The 14,991-nt window shown below is 39.5% G+C and overlaps 1 protein-coding gene across 1 annotated transcript in view; it reads left to right on the top strand.

Annotated features, from left to right (window-relative positions):
- ryr3 (ryanodine receptor 3) overlaps positions 1–14,991 on the top strand; it is a gene marked incomplete at both ends in the record, with an annotated part of 139,830 nt that overhangs the window by 26,518 nt on the left and 98,321 nt on the right. Inside the window, 12 exon segments of the mRNA XM_079255060.1 lie at positions 1,447–1,467; positions 4,796–4,870; positions 5,169–5,247; positions 5,515–5,627; positions 7,921–8,020; positions 8,230–8,323; positions 9,252–9,326; positions 11,019–11,175; positions 12,373–12,537; positions 13,132–13,253; positions 13,342–13,522; positions 14,074–14,209. Of these exon segments, the coding sequence (XP_079111186.1) occupies positions 1,447–1,467; positions 4,796–4,870; positions 5,169–5,247; positions 5,515–5,627; positions 7,921–8,020; positions 8,230–8,323; positions 9,252–9,326; positions 11,019–11,175; positions 12,373–12,537; positions 13,132–13,253; positions 13,342–13,522; positions 14,074–14,209 (1,318 nt within the window).

The raw sequence follows: 14,991 nt of genomic DNA on the forward strand, positions 1-14,991 counted from the left end.
GGTGACCCTCATGTGAGTCTTATTTCCCACCTGTAGGTGATTTAGAGGACACCAAAGGTCTTCTTTAATGAACAAACCACTTACGTGGTTGTTTTTGATTGCAGGAATAGTTCTTAAAGCACCATTGTACTGAATAATAATCAAACTAAATTTACACAGGCAGAAACATGGTTATCAAGTAAAATGAATGCCAGTAAACTTTAACTTTTAGGAAATAAATTTGGCAAAAGATCTTGATGAAACGGGTCAAAGCGCAGTGGTGTTTGAACCTAAAACACAGATCAGACCCAGGAGCCACTTTTACACCCCGAATCGCAACTAAATTAGAAACAGAAAGGGTCTCTATTCACTTCGCGTTACACAGATCTGCAAAACAGATCTCACAGTTTTCATAATGAAAGGCCATCAGGATACAAAGAAAGGAGGGAAATGATCCGAGTGCTCTGCAGCATCCACAGCACCTCTAGCCGCTCTCTTGATTTACTTTTAACAGTGTGAGCGCCTTCCTCGTGGCTCTGCTCCAGCTCACTCAGCATGTTTAGAAGAGCGAGGAGGGTAATGTTGGATCCTGCAGATTTCTCCGTTGCACCATGGGAGTATCATGGATAACAATGAATGATTTCTACCGGCTATGTGTGGTCTGTAAATATTCACTGTTGTGCTCTAACAGTCATTTCATGCATTGTTGAATCTCATTTAATCTCTCAGGACTTTCAGCTGTAGATTAAAAAGACAAAGATAAAGTAATAGGAAAGAACTGCAACGCCCAGGTTTGGGATCCTTTTTTATTTGAGGGGACAAAGACAAAGCAGTGCTTTTTACAAAAACATATCTAAAAAAAAAATCACTGTTCCTACGTGATACAGGTGGTCTGAGCCAGTTTTTAAAAGCATTAAACAGCTGATGGAACCAACAATCATTAGCTGATACTTCAGACAGACCGCTGGTATGGTAGGAATTATATAACGCTAACGTAGCATGTATCTGTGTGTGACGGATGTGGCGGTTATAGCAAACCCAAACACTACAAAGCATTTTACTGCTACTTTCAACATGTATTTTGGTTCAAAATCCTGCAATGTTTAAACATCATGATGGCTGCGTTGGGTTGCTGTGGTCACACCTGTCCGTTCATACACAGCACTGCCTTCTGGCACAAATGCTTCTTTAACTATCTTACTTTGTATACCGCTTGGTTCCTCACCCCTGAGAATCAGGTCTGCATTCCTACAAGCCTGGGAAGCAGATTTGTTTTGTGCTGTAAAGTGCAACATGGTTGGCTTCCCTTGTTTGGCAAGACAACATGACTTGACTACAGACTCTCTGCTAGCAGGGCTAATAAATCATTCCATAGTCCACAGTAAGGGCAAATTTGCTCTGAGATTTGTATAATTGACCACCGTACATCCCAATAACACATTCTTTCCATTTGTATTTGTTTACTAGAGTGCTGACCATGAAAAATGGGTAGGTCCATCAGTTTGTTCATCCATCATGTTGTCAGTGTGCATGACAGACCTGCTGCTAAATGAAAGGGTTGAACTTCAGGCGCTTTCACTTAATGTAATGCCTATTTCTCGATTGTCAGTGCTTCATTCATCATGTGTAAAGCATTCCATTCAGAAATATTGCAAGGAAAAATTATCCCTATGACACATTTTTCACTGCATACTGGGAAAAAATGGACAGCAGAAAGACATTTTTCTTTAAGTGGACTTGACTAAGATAGCAAATTGAGCTTTCAACACATCATTGATCAACATATTCTTTTTTTTCTCTCACGATCTAGAGCTGATTAGTTAACTGATGCCTGTGAACTTTAATATATGGCAATCTTGAAATAGACATCTATTGGTGCTTCCACCATGTGCACATGAGTGAATGCTTCGCCTGGCCCCTTTGAACACCACTATGTGTGTAAATGTGATACCACTTAAAATTCATCATAGAATCTGCTTGCTGTCTGTTGAAAGCATGTTTTAATTATCTCTATTTGCCTTTTAGTGTCACACATGAGAAAATAGGAATACAAATGAAATCGTGCCAACAAAAGTAATTAAATTTCATATTTCATATCTAATAAAAGAATCTGAAAAGCCACGCAGTGGCAGACAATTGGCTCACGTTGTGGTTTGGATGTGATGCTGTTTTCTCTGCGTTTTGTTTCTAACTAAAGATGAAGGGTATTGACAAGAGGAAATGTCCTGAAATCTGTTTTGATTTCAGACTGTTAAAAAGTAGGTATGTGCCGATTCTTTGCTGATTCATGTCATTTCTGACTACATTTTGATTCTTGTGTTTTTGTGCAACACATATTTGCATACTTAATATCACAAATACATTTAATAAATGAGAATCAGAGCCATTTATTCAAGTCAGACATTACTTTTTAATGTTTTATATTTAACCAAGATAGTCCTTACAGTCGTATGAAAGAGAAAAAATGTGAAATTAAACACCAACATAAGCAAATTATATAAACTATGAATGTTTGGTAATGAACACAATATCTTGCTGTCGACAGTGAACACAACATTTTGTTTAATTTTGACACTGAATTCATCATGTTTGAGTAAGTCTTAACCCAGGGCTGTTTAAAATGGCACTGGCCTTACCCTCCGTAGTAACTCACTCGAACACCCTGCTGTCTTGTTTCCATCCATCTTCCATAGATTTACAGGTTTTTTTTTATGCCAGGAAAATGTGTTTAATGTGTATCTAATCAATTACATATCCATATAATCCATGCAGTTGATTAAAAGCTTCGGTAATGTTTGCTAATTGCCCCCATGCTAATTAACAAACACTTCCATTGCGTTATTCAATTCAATTTAATTTTATTTAAATAGCACTTTTAAAACAGCCCCTGCTGACCAAAGTGCTTCACAGTACAGAAAATACAGATAAAATTATTTAAAGAATGATAAAAAAAAAAAAAAAAGAAAAAGAAAACTTAGGGTGATTAAACTATACTGATACCAGTTTTTCATAACAAAATATCAGCATATTCTTGGTTAACAAAATTATGTTTAAGTTTTTAGCATCAATGTTAGATAAGTTTTGTCTTTTTTACTTTTATTTAACTTGTATAATTGACACCAAACATCACTGTTTTTTTTTAATCATTTTTCAGTGCACGATTCCAGACTGAATGCACAAGGAGTCCAATCCATCTCTCATTATCAGGATGATTTAAAGGTTTAGGGTACTGAATATGTAGAAATCTAGGCCCAAAGCAAGAAAAGAGAAATCTACAATGATAACTAGAAGAACTGCTGCATTGTTTCATTTTATTGGGAACAGCTCATTGAACTGAGTCATTTTTGGTGTTTCTGCTAATTCCAAAAACACGGGCAGTATTTTCCTTAAAGTCATCATATTCCAAAAAGCGCCTAAACCTATAATATAACAGTCAGACTGAATAACTAGTTTTCACTCACTGCTTTTAAACTACTGAGCTGTTTCTGGAAAGAAACAAAAAAGATCCACACTGTTTGTATGATGAAACGCTACACGGTGTAATGGCATCAGACTCCGGATGCAGAAAGTAGGACACTTTGTTGGTGTCGGTCTTTTCATGGGATTTATCCTCCAAGACAAACATGTATGGTATGAAGTTCTTCTTTTTTATTTTACTATTAAACAATAGACCCTAAACGTGCTCCTGTGACACGACGACAGATCAGACTCTGCTTGTTTATGACATAACGTAGTGTTTTCAGCGGGAGGGGCGCTGCACCAAAGGTCACAGTTCCTGGCAGTGATGTGTCAGCATGGCTGCAGGCCTGAATTACAGGCTGGCTTTCTCTGTGTACCCCCTCCCTCCCTCCCAGCTGTTGCTGGATACTCTTCCCATTTTTTCTTTTGATCAAACCCTCCATTTCCTTTTTGGTCTGTCTCATACAAGCCATCTGGGAGAGACTATGAAGCCAAGAGAAAACTAGCTGAGGAGCATATTCGGGGAATGGATGGGACTTCCCTTTTGGTCAGTTTAAAAGTGACCCTGGCAGCATATGCACAAATTAACGCTGACAACTGGACAAGAAAGCGGATAGCCTCTGTGTGTTGCTTGTTGGATAAACACTGCAGTGTTAGTCCTTCCTTGTTTGTGGTAGGGGCTCAAATTTAGTTTACCTCACAGAGGGAAAATAAATCGGAGGTTGGGTTATATAAAGTTTGTCTGCCAATGAGAAATCGAACACGTAGGCATGTCAAATAATTGATGCATCTCAAATCTTGAACTGACACTGAGTTTGGCTAAAACTTGCCATGTGCCCATTCAAAATTTGTGGTGTTTATCCAACTTATCATATGATCTCTTTTTTTTTTTTCCTTACTGCGCTTCTAGAGGTTAATTAAAAAGGTAGGTACTCGTTTGTGTATTTGACGTAATAAAGATGGAGAAAAGTCCCGTCGTCTCTTTTTTTTGCCGACGTCTTTCCTCACATTTCCTCCTGTGTTTTGCTAACGTGTTAGTGATTCTTGTTTGTCACAAGAATGGACAAACTGTCTCAGTGTCGTATCGTATGTGTTGTTTGTTTGTTGTGAACATAGTTCTGCGTCTTCCCGCCAATATTTCCCTCCGTTTCCTGCTTGCTAGTTGAGTGGAGGACGATTTAAGAGACATCTTGAGTCCCGTGCACTTTACTCTCTCAGGATATAAAGCAAAGGGAACTCAGGCTTAATATCTGACACAAAGGTGAAGTGGAAGATATTAACTTAAAGCTTGACAGGGTCCCGATGCAGAGACTACAAGGGTACGATGATAATCTGTTGTCTGTTCATTTCCTGCCAGGCGGGTCAGGGGGGTGGACACCGGACCCTGCTCTACGGTCATGCCATCCTCTTACGCCACTCCTTCAGCGGCATGGTGAGTATCAGCAGCTGTCCAGAACAGAACCTTTTGTCTATCAAGGTAAAGTCTTGGAAATACATTGTTCTTTTCCTGTACCTGTTAAATGATCACGGTTACATGACAATTTTTAATGATATCTCTGACTAATGAATTAATATACTGATAAGTGAGCCCCCCTTGTTTCTAAGACATTAATATAACTATTATTTTTTGTTGTTGCTGTTATAAAGATACATTAACATGAGCTGAATCCCCCTCTAAGCTACGTTCAGTGTCACTTTGTCTCAACACTAATTCATCTTTTACTCACCAGTACTTGACCTGTTTGAAGACATCAAGGTCTCTGACAGACAAGCTGTCATTTGATGTCGGACTACAAGAAGATTCAATAGGTACAGTATGACTAACGGGCACTTCCTACAGAGTTCAGTCATCCTGAGGATTTATTTCTGCTTCATTTAACCTTGAAACCGAACCAATGCTCATGGGAGAAAAAGCGTAACTCCACGTGTGCTGTGTGTAGAGTAGTGCTATATCTGAATCATGTAACAGTGGATGGAGCAAATCTGTTATTTTCCCACAGGAAGGAAGGAAGGTAGATGAGGTTATTTAAGTATGTGCATGTTGAAGTTTTACCTTCCACCTACTTGTGTCAATAGGAGAAGCCTGCTGGTGGACGATTCACCCTGCGTCCAAACAGAGATCCGAAGGAGAGAAAGTCCGTATTGGAGACGATCTTATCCTCGTCAGCGTGTCAACGGAGAGATACCTGGCAAGTGTCCGATTATAACTCAGAGCAAAAGAATTTAAAAATGTTAAAAGAGTTTAATGTTTAATCTCCCTGCAAGCGAACAAGTTGTTTGAATTCAGGGTTTAAAATCCAACAACTTGTCACCTTCACAGCTTTAGTGGCAGGTTACAGCCAAAGTTGGCACATAAACAAGGGCTTTAAAAGAAAAAGGCTGACTGGGTTACATAATACTAAAAATAATTTAGTTTTTGTAATTTACTACTATTTTATCTTCAGCCTCTTAAATGATTTAACATCTTGCTGAAAACTGATTAGACACCAGTGACAGGAAGGTAGATTGATAATGAAACGCTGCCAGTATTCCTCTTCCAGTGGACATTGGGACTGTGAAGATGGGAGTTTTGGATACAGCTTATAATCACAGAAAACTTGAGATTGATGTAGTCTTTAAACATGGTGGGCTCTTTGTAGCAGATCTCATTAAATGAGAAATAATTTTCCCACTTTCAGGTAGGACTTTCTCATGAATATTTATGATGTTTCAGGTAGTTGCAGTTCCTAGTTTGTAATTCTCTTGGTGTACAAGTAGAGCTTCTCATTTCCTTTGGATTTCTGCTCAGATCTCACTTAATTCAGATCCTCTTCTCTTGCTTTAAGATTATTCTGTATGAAGTCTCTTCCGTATGTTTCCTTGTTTGAACAGAATTCTTTGCCACTAAGCCAGAAGGGAAATAAAGACGTCCGATGAAGGGCTGGTTGTTTCTGTGGAGGCTTTTAGCCCCATACAGCTGTGTTATCAGCTTTGGTTTATGGCCTTTCTCAGAGGGCACTTTGAAAAGTTTTTATAGCCGTTGGGCAGCTCTGAATCCTGTCTTGCTTCAGTCAACCTCAGACTGACAAGGCAATCTAAAGTGAAAACTTTACACTGCTGTCTGTAATGGAAATCTGATCACCTGTAAAGGCTCGGTGTGCAATCTAATTAAAAAAAAAGTTCATATGGGACTTATCTATCTCAATAACGGACCTGAAGGTAAAGCTGATGCAGAGCTGTACGTCCGACCTCAATTAACCAACTTGGTAAAGAAGGAAAATATGATTTCAGACAGAAGAGGAAGAAGAGGCAGTGAGAGAAAGGACCAAAGGGAGGGACAGGAACATGGCAGGCACGGGGGAGTTTGGAGTGATGTTTTATAGACAATGCTCTAGCGCTCCAGGGATGGAAGATGCGCAATTAAAGCAAAAAATGGCAAACAGACCGTCTTTTATCTCTCACAACACAAGATCTGCACCTGATGTAACCAGCCAGACTTCATAAGAGTGGTACACATCAAAACTCAGGCAAAAGCAGCAGAGGTCATGATGTCTTTAAGGACGCAAGCTGTTGCTGCTTTTTGTGTATAGCCAGTTAGAACTGGATTAATTGTCAGCATTTTGTCTTTGCTGTGTACATCTCAGACTTGAGCCTGCTCCCCCAGTGTATAGGAGAGATAATGGTAAATAATCACATTGTGGAGAGCGGGTCATGGTCTTCTTTGAAAGCATGACCGGCTTTCCATTAATCCAAATGATCTCTGCTGAAAGGGGTGCGCATTCAGATGCATTAACATTGATATGGAGTGCTAGAAACAAGCAGTTATGCCTATATTTGGGTCAGTTATGACAGTAATGTTTTCATGTTTTCCTGTTGTGTCCTCGGAGATGGTGCTCAGTAGGCCACAATACTTTAGCTGCTTTAGCCTATCTCACAATACTTACTGAGAGCTTGAATAAATGGATGCTTAGAATTGTCAACAGTGCCCACAATGATTTATTACTAAAGGTTAAGAGTTTTCATCTGCCTCGAGCTTGCAGATGTGTACCCAGATGTAGCAAACGGCGCAGATCCACGACAAAGGAAAGCTTGCATGTATACAGCGACAGTAACAGGCCAGACAGACCTGTGCTGTCTAGTCCACCTCCAACCTCCATCATGAGGTTGTTCGGCCTTGTTTGGTGTCTTTTTTAACTGACTTTGGAACTGAAATCTGCATTCCCTCTCATTGATGTATTGCTTAATAACTATGCTAATGTAAAGGTTTTATAGGACTGAATGTAGGAAGTGACATTTGACACAAATGTTTTTTTCTTTTTGTTTTAGTTGAGCTTTTATCTTACAGGGTTCAGTAAAACAGCGCAAAAGCCATAAACATGTTCTAATCTCTCCTCAGATAAAACGTACAGTACTTCTTTTTGCAATAATGCTGAATATTATTGTTACACCAGGATTGTACACCACAATGTCTAAAGTCATGTGTGACCTCCTCCTTTTGTCCAGCATCTCTCCATATCCAATGGAAACATTCAGGTGGACGCCTCCTTCATGCAGACCTTGTGGAATGTCCAGCCCACATGTTCCTCCAGCAACATGGCTGTGGGTGAGTCCGTCAACCTCAACATGAAGAAAACTGACTACTATACTTTTCTCTAACGGCATGCTGGAATTCACATAAAGTTATGATGGATTTAAATTTGCTTTGAAATTCAAAAAAGAGAGAATTAAAACTACTTTGTCATCATTTGTCTATACAGCTGTGATCCAGGGGAAACAATAAAACATTGTTAATGGCCTTTTTTTTTCTTTTAGGTTATTTGATTGGTGGAAATGTGTTGCGCCTTTGTCACGGGCATGATGAGAGCTTGACCATCCCTGGAGCGGATAAGAGTGAAGAGGAGCAGAGGTTAGTGATGAATTTAACCTTTTTAAAGCTGAATAAATAGTCAAACTGACCTTGCCTGAACAGTCAGTACTAAAACCAGTCTAATTTAGTTCTGCTTTACTTTTCACAGTTCTTAATGTTCACATATTGTTTTAACTTATTGCTTGCACAGCTTAACAATTCTCACAAGTGTTCCCCAACGGTGATTATATTCAAGTATAAATATTTTTAATATAAATATAAATATAAATATAAATATAAATATATAAATTAGTAAGGAATTAAAACGCCTACAAAAATTTAAATGATAAAACGGCATTTTTTCTTTGCATTTCTGTTCCTTAAAGGGGTTCTATTATGCTGTTTATAGTTATAGTGTTGGATACTCATCAGACATATGAGTGGCGCTGGGGTTTTTTTTGATCACCTACATGCATGTTTGAGTCTTCCAGCACTCGCTACAGTCGGTTTCCATGCCAACGGAAACGACTGGTTTTAGAGAGTTTTTTTCCTACTTCAGCATTTTAGTGACGTCCAGAGAAGAAAGCCACGCCCATCTTCACTGCTTATCATAACTACTCCTAGCAGTTGACCAATCAGACGCAGCCTGCAGGCGGGACATAGGGCGGAGCTTTCTCTGTTTGCTTGTTTCTGGCCGAGGCTGATCTGAGAGAATCAATACAAAATAAATGAAGGAGTTTGTGAAAAATCCTTGATTGTTTTTTGTCCTTCTGGACTTGAATATTAAAATAAATTAGATGTGTATAATAGAGCCACTTTAATATTTTGCCTACTTTCCCTACTTTGATCAATGTATTCAATTTGTTTTATTAAATTATTTTGATTCTGGTTTGACAGGTTTGATAATAAAGGCATAATCTCTCTTTAAATGTTTGACTTTCATGACTGATTAAAACCGAGGCATCCGTTTGTGTCATTGTGCTTGCAGAATAGTGAACTACGAGGCGGGAAAAGGAGCATCAAGGGCCCGCTCTCTGTGGAGACTGGAGCCTCTCAGGATCAGGTAAGAGCAAATAAATTGTAAATAACTTTACAAGCAGACACAAAGTCTCTCAGAAATAGCACTCACCTATGTCAGTGGGATCTTGTTGGGTGTTTTATTTATGAACGTCACATTGCAGGTTATATATAAACGTCTCCCTTTGCTCTCAGCTGCCACTACCAATTATTTGACAAAGTCTGAAAGGATATGGTGTGTTTATCATCCTCCTCAATGTATTCCCCTTCTGTCTAGACTCCCTTTTCTTCTTCTTTTCATTGCCTTTTTTTTTTTTTTATAACTGGCCACCTACGCATTTACTCTCATATAGTCTGCCAGCTCTAAACAGGACCGTCTGTCAGAGTCTGTATATGTAAAAATGCTGCAGGTACATCTGTTAAGGCATGTTGTTTGATCATTTTCTACAGTGGATCTTCCATTTTAAGTTTTGTTCCACTGAACAGTGACTTTATTTGCATTTAGATAGCATACTGTGTAAATGCATTTACATCTTCCAAAAAAAAAAAAAAAAGAATGTGCTGAACGATGGAAAAAGCCTCGATGTCCACAGAAGATTACATAGCAGATAATCGCTTTCTATCCTTTCTGTGTTAAGGATCCTGCAAGAACCATTTTATACCTTGCTTGCGGCATATAACTTCATCTTTTTAAATGCAAACAAACAGATATCCAGTGCTTCAAAAAGCTAACAATGATCAAACTCATGTGGGTTGATCAGATGCTTGTTGGTGTAAAGGTAGCATATGCAGTTTAGTGGTGAGAACAACCGATTTCAAAACAATGAATATGAAACACCAATGAGCAAAATTGACTAAGGTATAAAAAAAATAAAAATAAAAAAAATAAAAAAAGACATTCTTAACCATTTAACACTTTTTTGTCTGTTCCAGAGTAGAACAAAGCTAAAGAGCAGCATCGGCACTAACATATCATGATATATCTGACACACCTCCCGAGTGGCACCATGCCTGTATGAAGCCCCCAATGTTGTCTGTCCATTAAATTATAGTCAAAACCTGAGTTGTGAATGAAATTCCAAGTGGTGGGGCAGGAAATTTGTATTTATTGTAAATCAAAATGCTTAATACTGCAGACCCACATAGTTATTTAATGTTCTGGCATTAGATCAATGAAGACCTGGCAACGCATCGTATAGAAGAAAAACATCTTGTGGTGTCAGATCTTTAAAACAAATCATTTCCTAAAAGTATTAATGCAAACTTTTTTTATGGTTGAGTTAGTTTGTCCAGAAGCGCCTCAGTAGAGAAGTTAGACCCCATGTTCATCATATAAATGCAACTTTGACATGTTTGGAAAAATGGCTTCCAATCCCTGCATTTTTTAATCTTTATCTTTATCAGAATCGAAATTTCTTTCACATTTATAAACATTGCACTTCACTCATTTAGCACAAGTCCACATAGCATGAAGGCAGTGGGATATATTTCCATGGATAACAAAAATTGCAAGATATTTGCAAGCAGACTTTTTGGTTCAATTGTTTAAGCTTATAGGATTTCTATTTTTTATAATAATAATAATAGTTGTTGTCGTTGTTTTTCGCATTTTTATTCATTTTCTAAGTCATGTTCAGTTGAAGAAAGAAAAGAAAAGAGGTTAACTTAACCATGAGGTTGTTAAGATCAATAACAATGCAGCATCTAGAGTTGGTGAAACTGGCTCGTCTGTGTTTAGCTGGAGCGGCAGCCATATCCGATGGGGCCAGGCCTTCCGACTACGCCATCTCTCCACTGGCCATTATCTGGCCTTGACTGAAGACCGTGGACTGGTCCTGCAGGACAGAGAGAAGTCTGACACCAAGGCGACTGCTTTCTGCTTCAGGGTCTCCAAGGTCAGTTTTCTGCCATTGTGTAGTATTTATTTATTTATTTTATTTATTTGTAAAGATGGCTATGTTTTATCCGTAGACATAGTTTCATCATCCTAAATCTGCCAGACATGTTCATGTTAATGAATATTTCTTATTTGTTGCATTGAGAAAAGAATAGAATATTTCCCCTCCAATGGCTTCATCATAGATTCCCAGCTGTATTTTTTTCAGCTGTTAATAAGATTACGGCTCGCTACTATAAATTGACCTTTTCGCTGCTGCTGAGTAGACGGTACTGGGAATGTTGGCGCGTACGTTCACATTGACCAAGTCTGATTCAAGCTGCTTATAGTTACTTTTAAAGAAGAGGTGAAGATAAAGTCAACATCACTCCTGCAGTTTTAGGGATTATTTAAATTGTCCACCCTGTAGTCTTCCACATTCATTATGCTCAGCTCTGCAGGTCTGTTTTTTAATAGCTTGTATTCCAAAAATAACATGTCTCTGCTAAATATAACCCTGGCAGTGCAAGGGTAAAATTATACAACTCCTTTGTCTCTTTTTCTTCCAATGTGATCATCATTTTACTGCAAGCCGTCCCTCATTATGAACGAAACAGGCACTGAAAGAGCTAAACCTTCATAAAGCTTCACAGTCCCCGTGGATATCCTGTTAACTGCAGTATGCTCAGTATGAAATGCTTCAAAATCCCATAAGGCTTTATCTCCCATTCCTTCTGATTTATCATCCTGTCGACACAAGTATGTAATCATTCCCCGCCTCAGTAATCGCTTCTACTGAATCCTTGAACAATTTCTGAAGACTCATGCGTATTTGGATTAATATAGACTTTTATTTACTCTAGAATTTATTCCCACCCCTTCCTATTTTCTCCTCATCATCCTCTTCCAATCAGCTTCTGTATCTGAAAAGGTCAGCACCTCACCATGTTGGACATTGGCATTATGTTCCCTGCTACTCGCTGTCGACTGCAATCAGTCGAATCTCTTCATCTCCGCTGTGCCTGAAAAGTAGCAGAGCTAATGAGGAAACACCAACCTCCTGAATGAAAGCTAGTCCTCCACCTGCTTTACTGATCATCACCTAATCCCTTTATACTTCACTTTTTCCATTTATGTGCCTATGTTGTTTGTGGTTCCAACTTTTCACTCTATACTGACTCATGCTGGTGCGCTTCTTTCCATCTGAACCTATCAGGAAAAAGGTGATACTGGCCCAAAGAGGGATATTGATGGCATGGGAGTCCCAGAGATCAAGTACGGGGACTCTGTTTGCTTCATCATGCATGTTGCGACTGGACTGTGGCTGTCTTACCAAGCGCCTGATGCCAAATCATCCCGCCTTGGTCCCCTGAAAAGAAGGGTAAATATACAAGATAATGGGTTTTTTTTTCTTTCTCCCAGAGCAAATCTCCTGATGCCTCAAACCTCATGAGCACAGTTGGAAATCTTTTAGAGTTTTTAAATATTTTAGTGTTTCTCTGCTGCAACACATCTGACCCAAATCAATGGCTCATTACCAGGCAGGTGCAGAAGATGACAACAAGTTGTTGGAGAACCTTTTCAGTTCGAATGAAGTGTGTTGTACCAGGGAAACACTAAAATCTACAGGAAGGTAGCCCTCGAGGACTGGAATTACCTCTATACAGACCTATGATGGGGCAGCAGCCCATTTGAATGTGATAATGACCCACACGGAGGGTGACAGTTAGTGTTGGGTGGGATTAGAGCAGCTCATCGCTGGGCCTGCCTCCAAAGCCATCAAACTGCAGCTCATGTCGACGCCAGGCAGTCCCTGCAGCCTTGGACACAGGCCAATGCACCTGACATGGTGGAGTTGATGGTCAGTTTACGCTTAAACCATCCGGCCGCCCACATCTTCTGGATTAAGCTGTTTGAGTGCAGTGATTCAGGTTTCTCTGTGCTTTAACTAAAGTCAGTGATTGTCCTGGCATAGGCCTGCCTGCATTCTGAGGGCCACATGGACGATGGCCTCATCCTCCAGCTCTGCCAGCATGAGGAGGCTCGGGCTGCGCGCATCATCCGAAACACCACATTCCTCTTCTCCAATTTCATCAAGTATGTCCACAATTCCCCCTTTCTGTCATAAACTAATGTGGTTTAAGTTTTCCTGCCTGACTCTTGGTCTTCCATGTTTCTAACCCAGGGCGCTGGACAATATTACGACGGGCGAGTCCATGGCAGTGGCGGGGTATGTTGAAGAGGTTCTGCAGACGCTGAACGATCTAATTGAGTACTTCAAGCAGCCTGATTCAGAGCTGGAGCACGAGGAGAAACAGTGTCTTCTCCGTTCACTCATCAAACGTCAAGACCTCTTCAAGGAGGAGGTAAGAGTGATGCATGAGCAACAACCTTTGCTGTTTATCTCTCTGCCTCATTCTGTCTTTTTCTCTCTGTATATATTTATATGTGGAAATATGTGTGTATGTATCTTTTAGTGTAAAAGTACTGAATTACTTAAAGCTGAAAACTATTATTGATACAAAACATTGTAACTATCACCAATAAGAATCATTAAAAGTTTCAAGAGGAAAGAAAAAACAAACAACTAAAACAGAGGTGAAAGGTGCTCATTGTGTTCATGGATCTGTTGATGCAATATTTGGATTAAAAATATAATAGGGCAAGGTTAGGCGTTATTCTCATTATTGCTTGAGAAATTGTCAAATGCTGCCACTTTAGAACAATGTGCATTTGGTGATTGATATTTATGTTTCAGGGTATGAAATTAAACACTTTTAGACAAATCAATATTTTATCTTCTCCTTCCCTTGTGAGCAATTAAAAAAATGAGTAGCAAAAGTAGCAGTATCATAAAAATGATGCATTTTATAACACATTATTCTTGGAATCAATACATATAAATATATTTTGTCAGGGTATGCTGACCCTACTCTCCAAGTGCATTGATCGGATGAACGTATACAACAGTGCAGCCCATTTTGGAGAGGTGGCTGGGGAGGAGGCAGGTGCAGCCTGGAAGGACATTCTCAACCTCCTCTATGAACTCTTAGGTAAGTGGGCCTGAGTGCTGGATCACAAGTAATTCCTTCTTTTCCAGCACCCCTGGAAAAGCTGTTGACTCTGGGTACACATCCAGTATTCATTATTCCTCCTGGGATTTCATTGAATCCTCCCCCCACTTGTGTCGGGTGCTCTCTTCATTAAGTTTCATTCTTCCTTACCAAACTTTTCTGCACGCCACATCTAAAGTTCACAGCTTCTAATTGCCCTGAGATATTTTTCATGATAACTTATGCCAAGCAAAGGGAGCAGAGAGACATGAAAGACAGAAAACGTCTTGCCTTCAGTCTAAGTTGCATCCATTATCTGAAAGCAGCATGAGCATAGCATCAAGCATCGATCTGAATATTTGAAGACAAGATGGTGCCATTAACAAAATGCCAGCCATCACAGCTGCTGGCATCGTCCCATTCTCACAGGGTTTGTATTATGGCATAAATTCTAAACGTTCCACGTTGAACTTCTTCATGGGTAATTTGTTTTCCTGTCATCTGAGCTTTCTCATCAACGGCATCTCCTCAGCTCACCTTGACTGCCCTTATATTCATCATCACTTCTCCGACGCAAACACACACATTCCTGCAACCCACAAATACACTTCATCATTCCCCACAGAGTGATCACCCCCAAGGATGCAGAGGGCAGTTTGAGGAAGCTGATATAGCATGATGGATGGTTCAGGGTGGGGTTTGTTCTGACCTTTTTTCTCTAGTAAGCCGGAGAAAAAACACTTGAAATTGAAAAAGATGCTTATTTGTCCCCATTAATCATA

This window comes from Telmatherina bonti (genome assembly GCF_933228915.1).
Source record: "Telmatherina bonti genome assembly, chromosome: 16".
In the NCBI taxonomy this organism is placed as follows: Eukaryota; Metazoa; Chordata; class Actinopteri; order Atheriniformes; family Telmatherinidae; genus Telmatherina; species Telmatherina bonti.